Source organism: Schistocerca nitens, chromosome 9, assembly GCF_023898315.1.
Source record: "Schistocerca nitens isolate TAMUIC-IGC-003100 chromosome 9, iqSchNite1.1, whole genome shotgun sequence".
Taxonomy (NCBI): domain Eukaryota; kingdom Metazoa; phylum Arthropoda; class Insecta; order Orthoptera; family Acrididae; genus Schistocerca; species Schistocerca nitens.
The window spans coordinates 312978235-312995878 of NC_064622.1; the positions used below are offsets into that span (position 1 = coordinate 312978235).

Consider the following 17644-nt stretch of genomic DNA (forward strand, 5'->3'; position numbering starts at 1 on the left):
TGATAGTAATAATTCTATAGTTTAGTTTTAAACATATTACTGCTCTTTTTGAGGCAGGACATTAGTTTTCATCATTGAGTAATTTTTAAGAATGGTGAATAAAGAAATTATGTTGTAGTCTTGGGCTTTATAACACAAGGAAAATTTAATAAATGATACAGCACATTTTATTTTCTCAGCCAGTTTTTATTGGAAAAATTGTAATTTTGCCTGCGACTTCTTTAAACCGTCCTGTGTCATGTCATGTATTTCCAGAAACGTAGCACTATAGCAGTGATAAGGAAGTTATTGATGCAGCAAGAACTTGGCGCAGAGAGAGAGAGAGAGAGAGATGTAGAGTAGTGCCATGACAGCATACAAGACCGATTAAGAAGGCGTAAGGCCATAGGACTGAATGGAGATTATGTTGAAAAATACTGTTTTGTAGCCAAATAATTGGGAAACAGTATGAAATAATAAGTTATGAATAAAATGATCCTACTTTGAGAGAAAGACGGTGTTGCATTACTGTTTGAATGACCCTTGTAGGGCATTACTGTTTGAATGACCCTTGTAGGGACAGTCAGTACATCATTTTTGAAAAAGTAGTTTTTGTGTCATAACTGTGCATCTTGTTTTTACTTAGATTTTGTAGGAATTTAACGTATTAAAATAATTAATGAACTGCACGGTTCTCATTTTCTTGCAAGGCTGACCATTGAATCCCTTTTTCATGTAATTGATGTGCGTTTGCAGAAGTGGTTCAGTGAACTACATTAATCCTAAGGTACCCAAAAATCAGAAGTTAGTGTTAAAAAAGTTGTTACCTGTGGACTCAAAATTCTATTTTGGAATACAGTTTTTCTACATGTTAATCATTATAGTACGTAGATACAAAGTATGTAGATACATACACTACTGGCCATTAAAATTGCTACACCACGAAGATGACATGCTACAGACGCGAAATTTATCCGACAGGAAGAATATGCTGTGATACGCAAATGATTATCTTTTCAGAGCATTCACACAAGGTTGACACCAGTGGCGACACCTACAATGTGCTGATATGAGGAAAGTTTCCAACCGATTTCTCATACACAAACAGCAGTTGACCGGCGTTGCCTGGTGAAACGTTGTTGTGATGCCTTTTGTGAGGAGGAGAAATGCTTACCATCACATTTCCGACTTTGGTAAAGGTCGGATTGTAGCATATCGCAATTGCGGTTTATCGTAGCGCGACATTACTGCTCGCGTTGGTCGAGATCCAATGACTGTTAGCAGAATGTGGAATCGGTGGGTTCAGGAGGGTAATACGGAACACCGTGCTGGATCCTAACGGCCTTGTATCACTAGCAGTCGAGATGACAGGCGTCTTATCCGCATGGCTGTAACGGATCGTGCAGCCACGTCTCGATCCCTGAGTCAACAGATGGGGACGTTTGCAAGACAACAACCATCTGCACGAACAGTTCGATGACGTTTGCAGCAGCATGGACTATCAGACCGGAGACAATGGCTGCGGTTACCCTTGACACTGCACCACAGACAGGAGCACCTGCGATGGTGTACTCAAAGACGAACCTGGGTGCACGAATGGCAAAACATCATTTTTTTGGATGAATCCAGGTTCTGTTTACAGCATCATGATGGTAGCATCCGTGTTTGGCGATATTGCTGTAAATGTACATTGGAAGCGTGTATTCGTCATCGCCATACTGGCGTGATGGTATGGGGTGCCATTGGTTACACGTCTCGGTCACCTCTTGGTCGCATTGACGACACTTTGAACAGTGGACATTACATTTCAGATGTGTTACGACCCGTGGCTCTAACCTTCATTCAATCCCTGCAAAACCCTACATTTCAGCAGGATAATGCATGACCGCTTGTTGCAGGTCACAATACGCCAGTCACTACTCTTGATGAACTGTGGTATTGTGCTGAAGCTGCATGGGCAGCTGTACCTGTACAAGCCATCCAAGCTCTGTTTGACTCAATGCCCAGGTGTATCATGGCCGTTATTACGGCCAGAGGTGGTTGTTCTGGATACTGATTTCTCAGGATCTATGCACCCAAATTGCGTGATAATGTAATCACATGTCAGTTCTAGTATAATATATTTGTCCAATGAATACCCGTTTATCATCTGCAATTCTTCTTGGTGTAGCAATTTTAATGGCCTGTAGTGTACATACTACAGCATATTATATGTTATCATAGAAAGACTAGAGCATGTACTGTTCTTTTATCTTGGAAGATTAAAGAGAAGATGCAGAATGTTACAAAGTACATTAGTTGTGTTTATAACATCAGTGTACAACAATAACACAGAAAAAGAATGTAAGAAGAGAAAAGGTTTACATTTATTACTGTGATGTAACTTAAAAAGATGTACTTGCAAATTATTTTCTGGTGTAAAATTCCTGTAAAGCATGCTGTTGTACAGGAAACAGAATGCCTTATAACTTCATGGCCAACTGTACTCTTGGTTCCCGTATAACTAGGAGTGGTTTTGGATGTTGCAGCAAAATGTTCTAAAGTCCAAGACTTGTGGAACTTTCTGGCAGATAGGCAGAATGATCATATCCTCCTCACTTTCTTCTGAGGACATTTCTTGCACCTCAGACACAACTGTTAGTTCACCAGCTTCCAACAGCATGGCAGCATTGTTGTCTGCATTAACAAACTCCTCAAAACTAACTTCCAAGGTCAGTAATGTCCAGTAGACATTCATTTTGTCATGTGGAGTGGTATTGTTGGCACCGTCTGGCTCACCAACATGATTTGCTTCATTATGTTTCCAGGCGTTACTTTTACATGAAATAATTTCCACTTTTGGTTGTTAAACATTATTGCGATTGTAATTTCGACTTATTGTCATTTTCATGCATTGTGGTATGTTGTAACCCACTCAGTAATACAAAGCTGTGCCATGCTGTGTAATAACAGTTGCATGTGGCATTGTTAATTTATCAGCTGTTCCATATACCATATATGTTATAAAGCTGGTAAAATAATGTTATAAACCCTAAAGTTTAATTTGCATGTTGTAGGCGTGCTAACTGTAAAGCTTCGTCAACTCATTGCAGCTTTTTGGCAAAATTAGTGTTTTTTTAAAAAATCAGGGTTGTTCATTTATGGTACTATACAGTCAAATCGCCAACAAGTTTTCCATTTTCACGTACACCAGAGCCTTTACACCAAACATATATAGATTCATCTTGATCCACCTTTACATTTCCTTGGGTACTCATCACAAAAGCCATTGTAGAATAATAATAGTAAGTACCAATGTCCTTACTAAAAACTTCACCAACTTTGAAAGTACAATAAGCAATGACGGCCACTGAAGAAGGAAAGTTTTTAAGCCCTGCATCACGGGAGATGTCCAGCTCTGGATTGCACTATGCAATTGAGTTGTGACTCACACTGATATTGCCAAAAGCTGGGAAGCGATTCTTGATGTTGTAGTTCTCAGGGGCACCCTGGGATGCTGTGTGTGAAGGCATCCTTGTGCATCTCCAAGTTGCGTCTTGATTGTGTAGCGCATGTCAGAACTGTGTGTCTCCCATTGTGTGGGATTGAAGTCAGAAGTTGTGGTTTTGATACGGAGCAAGTCTATAGAAGTGTGACCATTTCTGGTCATGCTGCCAGTCTGAATCGGGTTGCTGCACAGGCATCTGCTTTGAATGACTCACAATATAAGTGATATTTGGAATAATAATGATAAATGTAGTCACGGTAATTGATGGCTTGCTCTTGCCATTTCTCACTGTAGAAGCATTGAGGCTATTGCTGGCATTGAAAGTTTCAGTAACAGTAATGTCATTGCCCACCATGCATTCAATGTTGGTGAAGGTGTGCTAAGTGGATCACAAAAACTTTCACAACGCTGCATGCAACCTCTCTTACTAACAGCATGGGACAGCTTTACATGAGAGTCATGGCATTAGTCATAGCAACTATTTTTGTCTCAAATATGGTAATGATGTTAAAAAATTTTGAAATATGCAAATGGAAGGTTAGTTAATATGTAAACATTACCCATTGGGAGATGGATGGATACACACAGCCATAAAGATATAGCACGAGAAAAAAGACGCAAAAAAGGTTTGTCATTGCAAATGTGTTTTACTGTCAATTCAAACTGTACACAATAAATCATTACATACTACTCATATTCCATGTTATTAGGCGTCTCCTCAAGAATCCAAAGTAACATGACACGACAGTAGATGGCAGTCTTTTTATAGGACAGTGAAGTGTGAAGAGAGACCACAGTGTGAGCTGAGCAGGCATTAGGATGGTTGTTACCTGACTTGAACATGCTCTTGTATAAAGATTGCAGTCCACTATGGAAGGAATGTGCGAAGGTACCATTAGGAACTTTTGGAAGCAGTAGGAAACAGCGGTTGCTGGGTGGGTAGGTGCATTCAGATGTGGCAGAACTGTAATGGTCGACATTCACTAATCCAGGCTGCCTGTCAGTGCGTGTATGGACTGTGCTCGTACCCAGATCACCCAATGCTTGGAGAATGATAGAAGATGGATGCTGCAGGAATTATGGTCCCATACTGATATCGAGAAGACCACAATATACAGGATCTTGTGCGACGAGCTACAATTACGTAAAGTTGCTGCAAAATGAGTTCCTCATGCACTAATTGAAGTGGAAAAATGAACTTGCCGTCTACATCTAGGGAAGAGGGAGATAATTTGCCTGTAAGAATCATTGCCATAAGTGAATTTAGGGTCTGGGCCTATGAGTCAGAATTGAAATGTCAGCCGACAGAACTGCATCGTCTAGGTTCACCAGACAGGCAGAAATTCTTTCACAATCCCTCTCCTGTCAAGTTAATGTCATTATAAGCCTATGATATTAGGGGAGCGATTTTGTCCAATTCGTCCCACATAGACAAACTGTTACTGCACTGTGTTACTGTCACACTTTCCTGCAACGACACCTACGACGGGCTATTTAGGAGATACGTCCTAAACATCTATGCGCTGCATTAATTCTTCAGGACAATGCGAGAACCCATGCGGCAGCGTGTTTGCGGAATCTGCTCACCTGATGGGTTTTGGAAGTACTGGAACATCCACCATATTTGCATATTTGCCATACTTATCACCTCACATTATGACTTCATACCAAAATTGAAAGATCAGTAGTGTGGAATACACTTTCAAACACATGAAGACATTTCCACAGCAGTGACGCACACGCTTCAACAATTTGCTGAAGCTGAAGCAGTGGGTATGTAGCATCTTCCACAGCATCGGAAGTGTGTGATGGATTCATTCGGAGACTATTTCGAGGGAGATCCTAAAATGTCACAGGTCCGTGTTTGTGCCCTGTACTATTGTGTACTGTTGCAATCGACAGTAAAACATGTTTGAAACAACAAACTTTTTTTTTTAAGTTTTGTTGTTGTTTTTCTCTTGCTATATCTTTACGACAGTGCGTGTTCTTCCACCTTCTTTACATATGAGCTAACCTTACATTTGCATGTTTCAGAATTTTTTAATGCGTCACCATTTTTGAGACAAAAAAATAGTTGCCATGACTTTTGCAATGACCCTCTTTATTATTGAGTGGGTTACAATATCTCGCAATGCTTGAAAATGGCAACATGTCAACATTGCAGTCACAGTAAAGACTGTTTTGACAAGAAAAAATGGAAATGATTTCATTTAAAAATTTCACAAAGGTTGTGGACCCATATATTATCAACTTTTACTAAAACAGTTTGGTTTGTGTTGTGATGACAAATATTCCCAGGATACAGCTGTGGCTTTTATTGCATCGAACACACTCTAAGTTGGAGTTTCCATTTCAGTTTCCATCTCCATTTCACTAAAGCAAATTGCAGCTTTCTCAGTTCACTTGTGATAAGACTTCCTCAAGAGAGTAATAATTCTTTGATCAAAGGCTTAGAACAACATAGTTTCTTGGACTTACTGATCACACAAGGCTGGATTTTATCTGTGCTGTCTGAACTACTTACAAATTCAACAGTTGCACCTTGTTTACTGCGTGCTCCACCATGGCACTTGTCGCCTTTTATATGAAGTTACAGCTTTGGAAAAGATTGTAAGAAAAAGTCCAGTTTCGTCCATATTTTAAACGACACAAGTTATACATTCCTCTCACGTGGTCAGATTCATTCAACAAGTTGTTTGTTTCTTCTTTATCAACTTTGCTTCACCACAAATGACTAATGATGAAACTGAGTTTCTCTTTTGTCACCTGTACAGCCAACCAGCAGAATGGCGCAAATCGGGGATCTCAGAATTTTTTTGCAATCTGGTTTGCTTTTGATGAGCTACAGGTCCACTTATTGTACTTACCACTGTGAAGTTGTTTAAATTTGTACATGGAACCCAATGCAGCAGCATTAAGATATTTTTGACATATTTAAATGTGGATACTGTAGATTTGGCATGTCCATAAGTTTCTTACTTTTCAGCAATTTTGCTTTTCTGCAATACACAACAGTCTAAATCGTCTAGGATTTTTAGTTTTATTACTTCCTATTGGTCATATCTTACTTCTTTCTCCTTGCAACTTAAAATTACTTGTGCTATCTCATTTTTAAAGAATAGAAAAGTATACATTAGCAAAGAGTTGTGTTTGTTGATTGAAACTTGTTGGTCACACTGTTAGTGTTGCAGTTGTTGTCATCCTTGATAACGATTGTCGCGCAATGATACTCGTGCACTACTAGAACAACAACAAAAGGAAAACAGAGATGGGTTAAAAATAAATAAATAGTAATGACGCAGCAGACTAAAAAACAGTCCTTAATTCGTGGTAACTGAAATACGTGTTACCGATAAAACTTCCTATAAGATCTTGTACATCACAGCTGGGACCTAAATTTTGTCCTTGTTAACTGTGCATTTACATTAAATGATGTCATATAAGAGGGTATATTATAATTTGCAGCTGAGATAATCAAATTGTGGTTGATGGTATACATTACTTGATGCATAATTATCAATTTCAAACCCCAAGAATTTGTAAAATCTTACATTGATAAGTGAGGATGATGCTATTGACTATTTCTAATTCATGGTCACTTATCTGTGCACCATTGTTCTGTATGATGTGCAAAACCCTTTAATGATTGTTTGTGCAGAGGTGACCTAAGATAAAGATGTTATGTGTAACTGCCTCTTGCTTCTTGGGACGAATGAGTTCTTTGCTAATTCTGGGTTTCTAAATTTCTCAACAGTTATGCATTATGAAGTGTTTACGGCGTAAGTTATGGGTTGTAACTTAGTCAACAATGTCACGAATGGTCTGTCTCCCTGGTGCTCTGTTTGATAACTTTTACCATGATTATTTTCTTATGATCGCCTTCTCATAGTTTCTTGATGCTGTGGAACTGTTGTGCAGTGCCTCTAATTGTAGCGTGTGACATTTTCTTCACCCCTGGCGTGTCGAGGACTGTAAGGATACTCACAATAATGGCAACTAGCTACAAAATTATGTAATCACTTTTAACAAACTCTTTCTCTCATGAAACAATTACATTGTCATATATACAGATTGCTATTCAACTATTTTAATGTAGCCAAACTTATGATAAAAGCTCTCAGAATGTTATCACAGAAGTAAGGGACAAATTATAGGACATCGTTCGTTTGTTTCAGAACATAGCCATTGTCGCCAGCACCTTGTATTCTGTGCTTTCCAAGTCATCTCCAAGTCATGACACCAAAGTATAAACAACCCTTCCATCACAGGTCGAGACACTTATCGCCATCGTGCCTTGTTGATGCTCTGTGCTCATGCTTCTCTTCTCACATTTGTAGTTAGATTAAACGAATGCACACATAGTGGGAAGTTCTTTCCGTAATACTTATCTAAATAATGTTTCCCCAGGAACATGTTCCATCAGTTTAATAGGTAGAAGAGAATCATGCAGTTACATAACAATAATATGTTACACTACAGTTACATCCATTTACACTATCCTTTAAACCTTTGATCAACACATAACTACAGAATTTGCCGATAACAAGTCATCTCCATTAGCACCTTGCCCTTGTCAGAGAGGAATGTAAGCCCCCGACTCTGTGCTCAATATCATCAAGATAATATTTAGGAACGGCCTTAAAAAGCAGATTAGTTTTATGAGAATGGTGAATAATTATAAAGATAATTTTACAAACAGAATGGCGAATAACTATAAAGGTAATTTTGCAGACCTATTTTGAGTGCAACAAAATAATGAACAATTATACTATCTTCTCTGTTCTAATTTATGAAGTTAGGATACGTGTGTCTACATTTTTTCAGCATGAATATGTGATGGATACATCTGAATTTTCAGGTAACTCAAAGCACAAGTCATCAGAACCAGCCACTTCTCGTGCAGTAGAAGATGAATGCATCACACTAAGTGATGATGATGAAACAGATGGAGGTAAGTTAGTGTGTATGTCATAAACATTCTCTCTCTCTCTCTCTCTCTCTCTCTCTCTCTCTCTCTCTCACTGGCAATAGTTATAGTTAAGTTGTGTAATGACATTTGGTTGAACTATAGAGTACAAGAGTAAGACTCTTTTTGTCAATATGATATAATGTCTCTGTATTAACATATTATGAGCAGTTTTAACTGAAAATGAAGATAAATCTGAAGCCATGTTGTGTGGAATGTGTGAAATTACAGGAGAAGAATAGGAAAGAGAGTAACCCAGACTCTGAATATATGTTGTTGATGAGCTGATAAAACACATTCCTTCATTTACTTATATAGGAAATAATGAATCAAAGATAAACATAGCAGAGAAGTAGTAAAATTTCCATAGTTAACGTTACTGTTAATAAAGAGAAGATTACTTTCATATTTAAAATTAAGCGTACATTGGATTGGTGCACAAGTTCGTAGCATTTTCCCATAATTTTAATAAACAGAACAGATACACATAACAGAAACTTTAGTCATCAGTAATATATTCTCCTTCACTATTTACAACAGTGTGCCAATGCCAAGGTAACTTTTTGATACCACAACAGTAGAAGTCACATGGTTTTCAGGCAAAGAACTCATTGAGCCATGTTTGGAGTGCATTTTCATATGGAAAGGAAGTGCCATGAAGGTTGTTTGATAGAGAGTAGAAAAGGTAAAAATCTGAGGGTGCAAGATCAGGTCAATAAGGTTGTGCGGAACAACTTACAAACCCTAACTTCTGTATAGTGTTTTGTGTCAGACTAGCAGAATGCGAGCAGGTGTTATCGTGCTGTCTTCCTGGATGTTATTCGTGGATTGCGTCTGGGACACATCTCAGTTGTCGACAGTAAATGTCAGCAGTGATGGTTACACCTCAGGGAAGCAATTTGTAGTATGCCATACCATTGCTGTTCAACCAAACGCATATCATCATCCTTTGTGCATGTGTGCGGGTCTTTGCAAGGGGAGTTCTGCTGCTTTGTTTGGGCTCAACCACGCCTTTATTTTCCTTACGTTAGCAAAAAGACACCCATTTCTCATCACCAGTAGTAATGATACGTGATAGGAATGGTTGGTGTTGTTCATGAGTCAATTGATGATGAGCCAGCAGAGATGCACACACGGCTTATTTTTGTGATTTTGGTTTGGAGCATGTGGTACCCCTACACCCGATTATTGAACCTTCACCATTGCATACAAATGTCGCACAATGGGCGAGTGATCACAGTTCATCACATTTGCCATTTCTCGAGTACACTGATGTGGATCATTGTGGATCAGTGCATTTAAACAATCTTCATCAAGCCTTGTAGGTTTCCTGAACATGGAAGACTCGCTATAGTCAAAATGAACCTCCTCAAAATGAGAGAACCATTTTTGTGCCATGCTCTTTCCAATTGGCTCTATACACAGTGCATATGTTTTTGACACCTTTACTGCTATCAGCCCTCTATTGAACTCCAACAGAAGTGTTAAGATATGTAAATTGATATTGACAGTTTTTTTGCTTACACCTTTGAGCTATAGGTACTCTGTGGTTATTTTGTGTTCTGGGGTGTGTAGTTGTTGTTATGTGCGTACTGATTAATTAATAAAATGTTGTTTTGGAAAGCTGTCTTGTGTATATTAAAAAATGCTCAATAAAAGGCACAGATGTGAAAGTAAGGTTTTATAAATGTTAAAAGCCAAGTCGTGCATGGAAATCCAGAGCCTGTATGGAAGTTAAGCGTGTGCTGATCATTCACATTTTGCTGATTGATCATCGTGCCTGCAGACTGCTGATATTCTTTTCTCTCACTCAAAGTTAAAAATGAGTGGTACAGCCTCAACTGGACTTCCAGTGCTTGAAAAGTTGATCGGGCATGAAAATTACTCAAAGTGGAAATTTGCCATGAAGGCTTATTTGATCCATGATGAACTGCAGGATATTGTTGAAAACCCTCCTTCGGAACCGGCGCACTACGATTCTTTAAAGAAGAGGGACAAAAAGACACATTGCTGGATTATACTTTTTGTCAACAAGATGAATTATTCCCATATAAGGGACACACGGACACCAGCAGAAGACTAGACTGCCTTGGAAAAGGCATTTGAAGACTCAGGACTCACACATAGAGTAAGCTTGCTTAGATCATTAATCACTACCAAATTAGATAAATGCGACTACTGCGGTCGAATAATGACGACCCCGTTTCAGGTAAATGAAATGAAGTTTGCCATGAGAGAAGAGTGGATGGGAACTTTGCTCCTGGTTGGATTACCTGATCATTATCAGCCTATGATCATGGCTCTTGAAAGCAGTGGCACATGTATCATGGGAAATTCTATTAAAGTGAAACTGTTACAAGACATCAAACATGAAGACACAAATGGAAATGAAGAATCTGCTCTATATACAAATAAAAAAGAACCCTACAAAGCGTATTATTAAATGCTACAAATGCAATAAACTGAATCATATTACTAAATATTGTTCTGGCAAGGAAGAAAAGGGAAGAAGCTTGTCAAAAAATAATGATGACAGATATGTATTTAGGAAACAGGCACAACAAAAGAGAGCTTTTCTTGCTGTTGATGGTAAATGGTCTCATGGAAAGGATATGTGGTATTTAGATTCCTGTGCCTTGACTCACATTACTAATGATGAAAAAAAAGTTCATAATGTCAAGCCATGTAACAGTTCAGTGAGCAAGGGAAATGATGGTTTAGTACCAGAGACTACTGGAATTGTTGATCTGACCATCTATACTAGTGATAGAACAGTAGAAGTGGAAGCGTCTGACATCATTCATACCCCAAACTCAGCTGTAAATTTGCTCTCAAGAAGAAGTGGATTCATCTATGATGCAGAAGGTGAACTAATTGCCAAAGCATTGCCTAAAAATGGCATTTATTGTTTAAATACAAGTGACATGAAACAGTGCTACTATACAAAAGATAGTGGATTCTTATGGCATTGCAGGCTAGGACAAATGAATCGCAAAAGTATGCTGAAGTTGTCAAAGGTTGCAGCAGGACTAAATGTAGATACTGTGGTTAAGGATCACGGTGAGTTGTGCATAATGGGAAAACAGTCGCGTCTTCCATTCAAAAGTTGCAACAGGTATTCTAAACAGGTCTTAGACTTGGTACATTCTGATTTGTGTGGGCAAATGGAGATAGCATTTGTTGGTGGAAATCAACATTTCTCACTTTATTGATGATTTTTCAAGATTCAAGTTTGTTTATTTCTTGAAGAAAAAATCTAAGTTAACACAGGTATTTAAAAAATTCAAGGCTATGGTGGAAAAGCAGACAGGTGGAAATGTCAAGAAGTTGCTGTCTGACAATGGAAAGGAGTATGTCAGTGATGAACTAAAAGGATTTCTGGCTTCTGAGGGTATCATCCACCAGCTTACAGTATGTTACAGTCCACAGCAAAATGGTGTTGCTGACAGAGCTAATAGAACATTGGTTGAAAAGGCTCATACTGCGATGTTCGATGCTAACTTACCAAGGGAGTATTGGGCTTTAGCTATCTCTGCATCTGCATACCTATCAAATCGTTCACCATTCACCACTCTCAGAGATAAGACGCCATATGAACTTCGTAATAGGAGAAAACTCTATTTATCTCATCAGAGAATTTTTGGCTGCAGTGCAATGGTTCACATTCCAAAACACCATCACAAAAATTGGGGTAAGATGTCACAGAAGTTGATGTTTGTAGCCCACTTTCAGGCAACCAAAAGCTATCGATTCATCAATAGGGAGACTGCCCAGATAATTGTCAGCAGGGATGTAAAATTCCTGGAGGATGGGAAATTTCCAAGTTCGAAGACACAGGAACCTAAGACCATAAATGCCTTAGGACTGGAACAAGAAGCAGTTCTTCAGGACATCAGTACTTCACAAATTGAAGAAGAAGTTAAATCAGAAGAAAATGATAGTGAATCTTTTTGTGGCTTTGACAGTGATTCAATAGATACTGAAGCTCAAGACAGGGGTCATGAGAATCAAAACGTAGCTCAAAGGTCAAACAGAGAACAAAATCCAAGACATTACCTAATCATGTTACTATTTGAAAGGACTTCCAAGTGAAGATGTTTGATGTCAAAGAAGCTTTGGAAGGGGCAAATAATAAAGAATGGAAAAAAAGCAATGAAACCAGAATTCTCATCTCTAGTTAGTACATCTACATCATACTCCGCAAGCTACCTAATGGTGTGTGGCAGAGGGTACTTTCGGTACCACTATTTGATCCCTACAACCCTGTTCCACTCACGAATAGTGTGCAGGAAGAATGATTGTTTGTAAGCCTCTGTATTGACTCTACACTTGAAGAAGTAGAGTCACCCAGGGGACAAAAACCACTCAAGACTAAGTAGGTATTAAAAATAAAACCTTGGACTAGCAGCACACCAGAAACATTTAAGGCACATCCAGTGGTAAAAGGATGTGCTCAAGTTCAAGGTGTTCATTATCAGGAAACGTTTGCACCAGTGGTCAAGCATGCATCCATTAGATATCTCTTGTCTATGGCAGCTCAGGAGAACCCAAAGATGGACCATGTTGACATTACTACTGATTATCTCTATGGAGACCTAAATGAAGAAATTTGTCATTCCACCAGACAATTTTGCAACTTCTGGAGAAGTATGGAGGCCGAAGAAAGCTGTTTAAGGCTGGTAGGACTTGGAATCAAAAAACTGATGATGTATTAAGAAAACTGAAATTGAACAGATCAAACACTGATCCGTGTATCTATTTATGCCTTATGTCTGAGGTAGATCCAAGCATTGTCATAAAGCCATTTTTAGTGTATTGTGGTAATAATGGAGCCATTCAGTTAGCCAAGAATCTAGTGACAAACTCAAGATCAAAGCATATAGATATAAAGTAGCATTTCATAAGAAGGCATGTTGAGTCAGGTGTTACTAATGTTGAACATCTGCCTTCTGAAGAAGTGTTAGCCAATGCCTTCACAAAACCAGTTAACAAATCCAGACATGAAACAAGTATAAGAAATTGTGACGATGTGAAATACGTGAAGGAGTGGCTGTGCATTTAAACTTCATACTGTCTGTCAGTGTCAATTTAAAGGGACATGTTAAGATATTTTAATTGATATTGACAGTTTTTTTGCATACTTGGTGGTTATTATGTGTTCTGAGGTGTGTAGTTATTGTTACACATGTACTGATTAATCAATAAAACATTGTTTCGGAAAGCTTTCACATGTAGGCATTTCATTTTCTAGTCTCCACAATTCCAAATGACAAAATGGTAATATGTAAACTCAAATAGCAACAGTGAAATACAAATAAAAGATGACAATTGATAAATAAACTCATATCAAATGGAATACAAATGTACAAAACCAAAACGCTGTGAACTTGATGCACCAAACTAATATTTGTGGTGTGGGCAAAATCTAGCTAAGAAACCTTTATCTTGGAACAAAGGGAGAAAAAACACAGTTCCTTTGAGATGTGATAAAGGCACATCCTGAAAAGAAAATGAATTGGTAAGATCACAAATGACAGTATCCTCAGATGAGCAGATAAGAAGAGAATTGAAGAAGTTGGCAGAAGAAAGTGCTTACCCACAAGAGCATATTTTGAGTTGCTGCATGTTACATGTTTGGCAAAATTCAAAGGTAGAAACATAAATACAATGAGACAATACAAATTAAGTAGAACACAGCTCTTTCTAGTGATACCAGTGATACATATAGGAAAATCTGTTAATGACATGTTATGGATTCGAAAAGACTCAGATTATTTGTTATCTGTTGAAACATGATGAACTTCTCAGTCTAGTAATGAAGGCAGTGGAAGAGAACTAGAAAAAGACCATGGTTGATGCACCTGAATCAAATTGCACTGAAGAGCCAAATCAACTGATAAACCTACCTAATATTGTGTATGACCCCCATAAGCACACAGAAGAGCTGCAACACATGGCATGGACTCGACTAATGTCTGAAGTAGTGCTGGAGTGAATTGATACCATGCAAGGCTGTCCATAAATCCGTTAGAGTATGAGGGAGTGGCGATTTTTTCTGAACGGCACGTTGCAAGGCATCCCAGATATGCTCAATAATGTTTATGTGTTGGGAGTTTGGTGGCCAGCGGAAGTGTTTAAACTCAGAAGAGTGTTCCTGGAGCCACTCTGTAGCAATTCTAAATGTGTGGGGTCTCACTTTGTCCTGCTGGAGTTGTGCAAGTCCATCGGAATGCACAATGGACATCAGTGGATACAGGTAATCGGACAGGATGCTTATGTATGTGTCACCTGTCAGAGTCGTATCTAGATGTATCAGAGGTCCCATATCACTTCAACTGCTCACACCATTACAGAGCCTCCACCAGCTTGAACAGTCCCCTGTTGACGTGCAGGGTTCATGGGTTCATGAAATTGTCTCCATACCTGTACACATCCATTCACTCAATACAATTTGAATGAAACTCATCTGACCAGGCAACATGTTTCCAGTCAGCAACAGTCCAATGTCGGTGTTGACGGGCCCAAGCAAGGGGTAAAGTTTTGTGTCAATCAGTCATCAAAAGTACACAAGTGGGCCTTCAGCTACAAAAGTCCATATTGATGATGTTTTGTTGCATGGTTCGCACGCTGACACTTCTTGATGGCTCAGCATTGAAATCTGCAGCAATTTGCGGAAGGGTTGCACTTCTGTCACGTTGAACGATTCTCTTCAATCATTGTTGGTTTTGTTTTTCCAGGATCTTTTTCCGGCCGCAGTGGTGTCAGAGATTTGAAGTTTTACTGGATTCCTGATATTCACGGTACACTCGTGAGATGGTCGTACAGGAAAATCTCCACTTCATCACTACCTCAGAGATGGTGTGTCCCATCGCTCGTCAGCCGACAACAACACACGTTCAGATTCACTTAAATCGTGATAACCTACAATAACTGCGCCAGACACTTGTTGTCTTATGTAGGCGTTGTCAACTGCCACGCCGTATTCTAACTGTATACATATCTCTGTATTTGAATACGCATGTCTATACCAGTTTCTTTGGCACTTCTGTGTATAAAAGAGATTTGATGTAAGACCTACACAGAACTGAAGAGCAGGGAGAGTGATGGAGTGGAGATCACTGCCAATCAATAGGTAGAGAGAACACGGAATATAGGGAGGAGCATCATATACAGATAATTATTCACTCATTGAATTTTATATGTTTATGTAGTTATGTTAAAGTGGTCAACGGAAATTAAATATGAATGTAGGACTAATAACAATGTTGCTTGGTTGGATAAATACAATTATCACTACAAATAAATATTGCATATTGCCTGCACTGCATAGGTGGGGAAGGGGGGGGGGGGTCACACGCGTATGCTGGTCTCGTGGTATTGCATTGTGACTGTTTCTAGGAGACAAGTCAGTTATTCTGTATGTTTCTTTATTGTGGGACATGCAGCCTGTTATATCACAGTAGGACATTACTCAGGCGACATATGTCCATCTACATTATCAGGACATCTACTGATGAAGGCAATAAAGCCGAAATAAGTTTATATACTAAAATAAATGTCAAGCAGCATTCTGTCTTCCAATTCTCTGCGTATTTTGTATGTAATGAGAGACATTCTAAATTGTCCAGAGGACACCAACTATTAGTTTCTAACAGTATACTGTATTAATTCAGATACTTTCTGTGCAACAACTTAAATTCGAGCTTTTGTTAGTTGAAGTCTTCCATATAATTGCTAAGGAAATCTCTTGAACCATATTTATAAAGAAGCTATTACTAACAAAACATCTATATCCATGTCAACACAGGCTGTTGCTGGTTGTTGGCTTCTTACTGAACATTGAACATGACAATGAAAAAAGCGTTTATCAAGATACAAGTTTGAAGACCTACTTAAAACTACATTTTGCATTCCTCTGGCACTGTCAAATTACACTGGTGCCCTAGTTTGTTTTTGAGATAAATCTATGGCAGAGTTTCCATGAAATTAATAAGAGCTCCCATGAAATTAATAATTACCAACTTAAAGCCATGAATTTTTCCACTGCTGTGAAGTTGTACATTGTCTTCTACAGGTCCTTGAAGTACAAAATCCATCTCTGGAATGGGCAACTAAAATCAAAACTCTGAACATTATACTCCAGAATTTAAAAGCAGCTGCCTGGGATGCATTAAAAGGAACTGCCTGGGATGCCTTTGCAACAGTCCTCAGATCGTCAACTTCAGCTCTTTCATACTCAGTCGCAGAGTGCTGCTATTCCACCCAACTAAATGTTGCTCACACTACACTAATTGACACTCGGCCCGATCAATGTGCCTCATCACAGAGTGTATTTGTTTCACGAACACACTGGCTACTGGTTGTTAGTAATATTACACCACCATCCATAATAAGACCACAGTCATTGCTGAATGTGTGGGCAAGAATAAAAAACAACCTAGAATTATCAGTTCCTACAGAAATTTCATTACCAGAGCCCCCGTGACAGGTCTAGAAAACTATCATACCACACAGTAATCAGCCTGCAGGACAGGCATTTCAGCATAAAGATGCCTGGAACCGTCAATGGCAAGAGCAGACTGCGTTGTTGTCACCAACTATGTAAAACCACTTAGGAGCAACCAGCAGGTTTTCATATGCCACAACAATATTGATGACTACTGATTTAGATCAGAACTGACGGGGGCAGATGTGGACCATTGTTGCACAATTGGCGATGGATGTTCTCAGTGTGACTGTGGCAAAGAGCATGTAACATCTGAATGTTACCTCAGAACACTTAGAGGGACAGTGGAAGATCTTCACAATTTGTCTGCAGTATGTTCTTACAAGGGAACCTCCCCATCGCACCCCCCTCAGATTTAGTTATAAGTTGGCACAGTGGATAGGCCTTGAAAAACTGAACACAGATCAATCGAGAAAACAGGAAGAAGTTGTGTGGAACTATGAAAAAAAAAATAACCAAAATATACAAACTGAGTAGTCCATGCGCAAGATAGGCAACATCAAGGAAAGTGTGAGCTCAGGAGCGCCGTTGTCCCAATGGTTAGCATGAGCAGCTGCAGAACGAGAGGTCCTTGGTTCAAGTCTTCCCTCAAGTGAAAAGCTTAATTTATTTAATTTAATTTATGATTATCATATCCACAAGAAAACCTAAATCGGGCAAGGTAGAAGAATCTTTTTACCCATTCGCCAAGTGTACAAGTTAGGTG

At 38.9% G+C, this 17644-nt stretch overlaps 1 protein-coding gene across 3 annotated transcripts in view; it reads left to right on the forward strand.

Annotated features, from left to right (window-relative positions):
- LOC126204399 (histone-lysine N-methyltransferase SETDB1-like) overlaps nt 1–17644 on the forward strand; it is a 334147-nt gene that overhangs the window by 307919 nt on the left and 8584 nt on the right. For all 3 annotated transcript variants that reach the window (XM_049938777.1, XM_049938775.1, XM_049938776.1), the window contains one exon: nt 8325–8417. In XM_049938777.1, coding sequence (XP_049794734.1) covers nt 8325–8417 — 93 coding nt within the window. The remainder of the gene's footprint in view (nt 1–8324; nt 8418–17644) is intronic.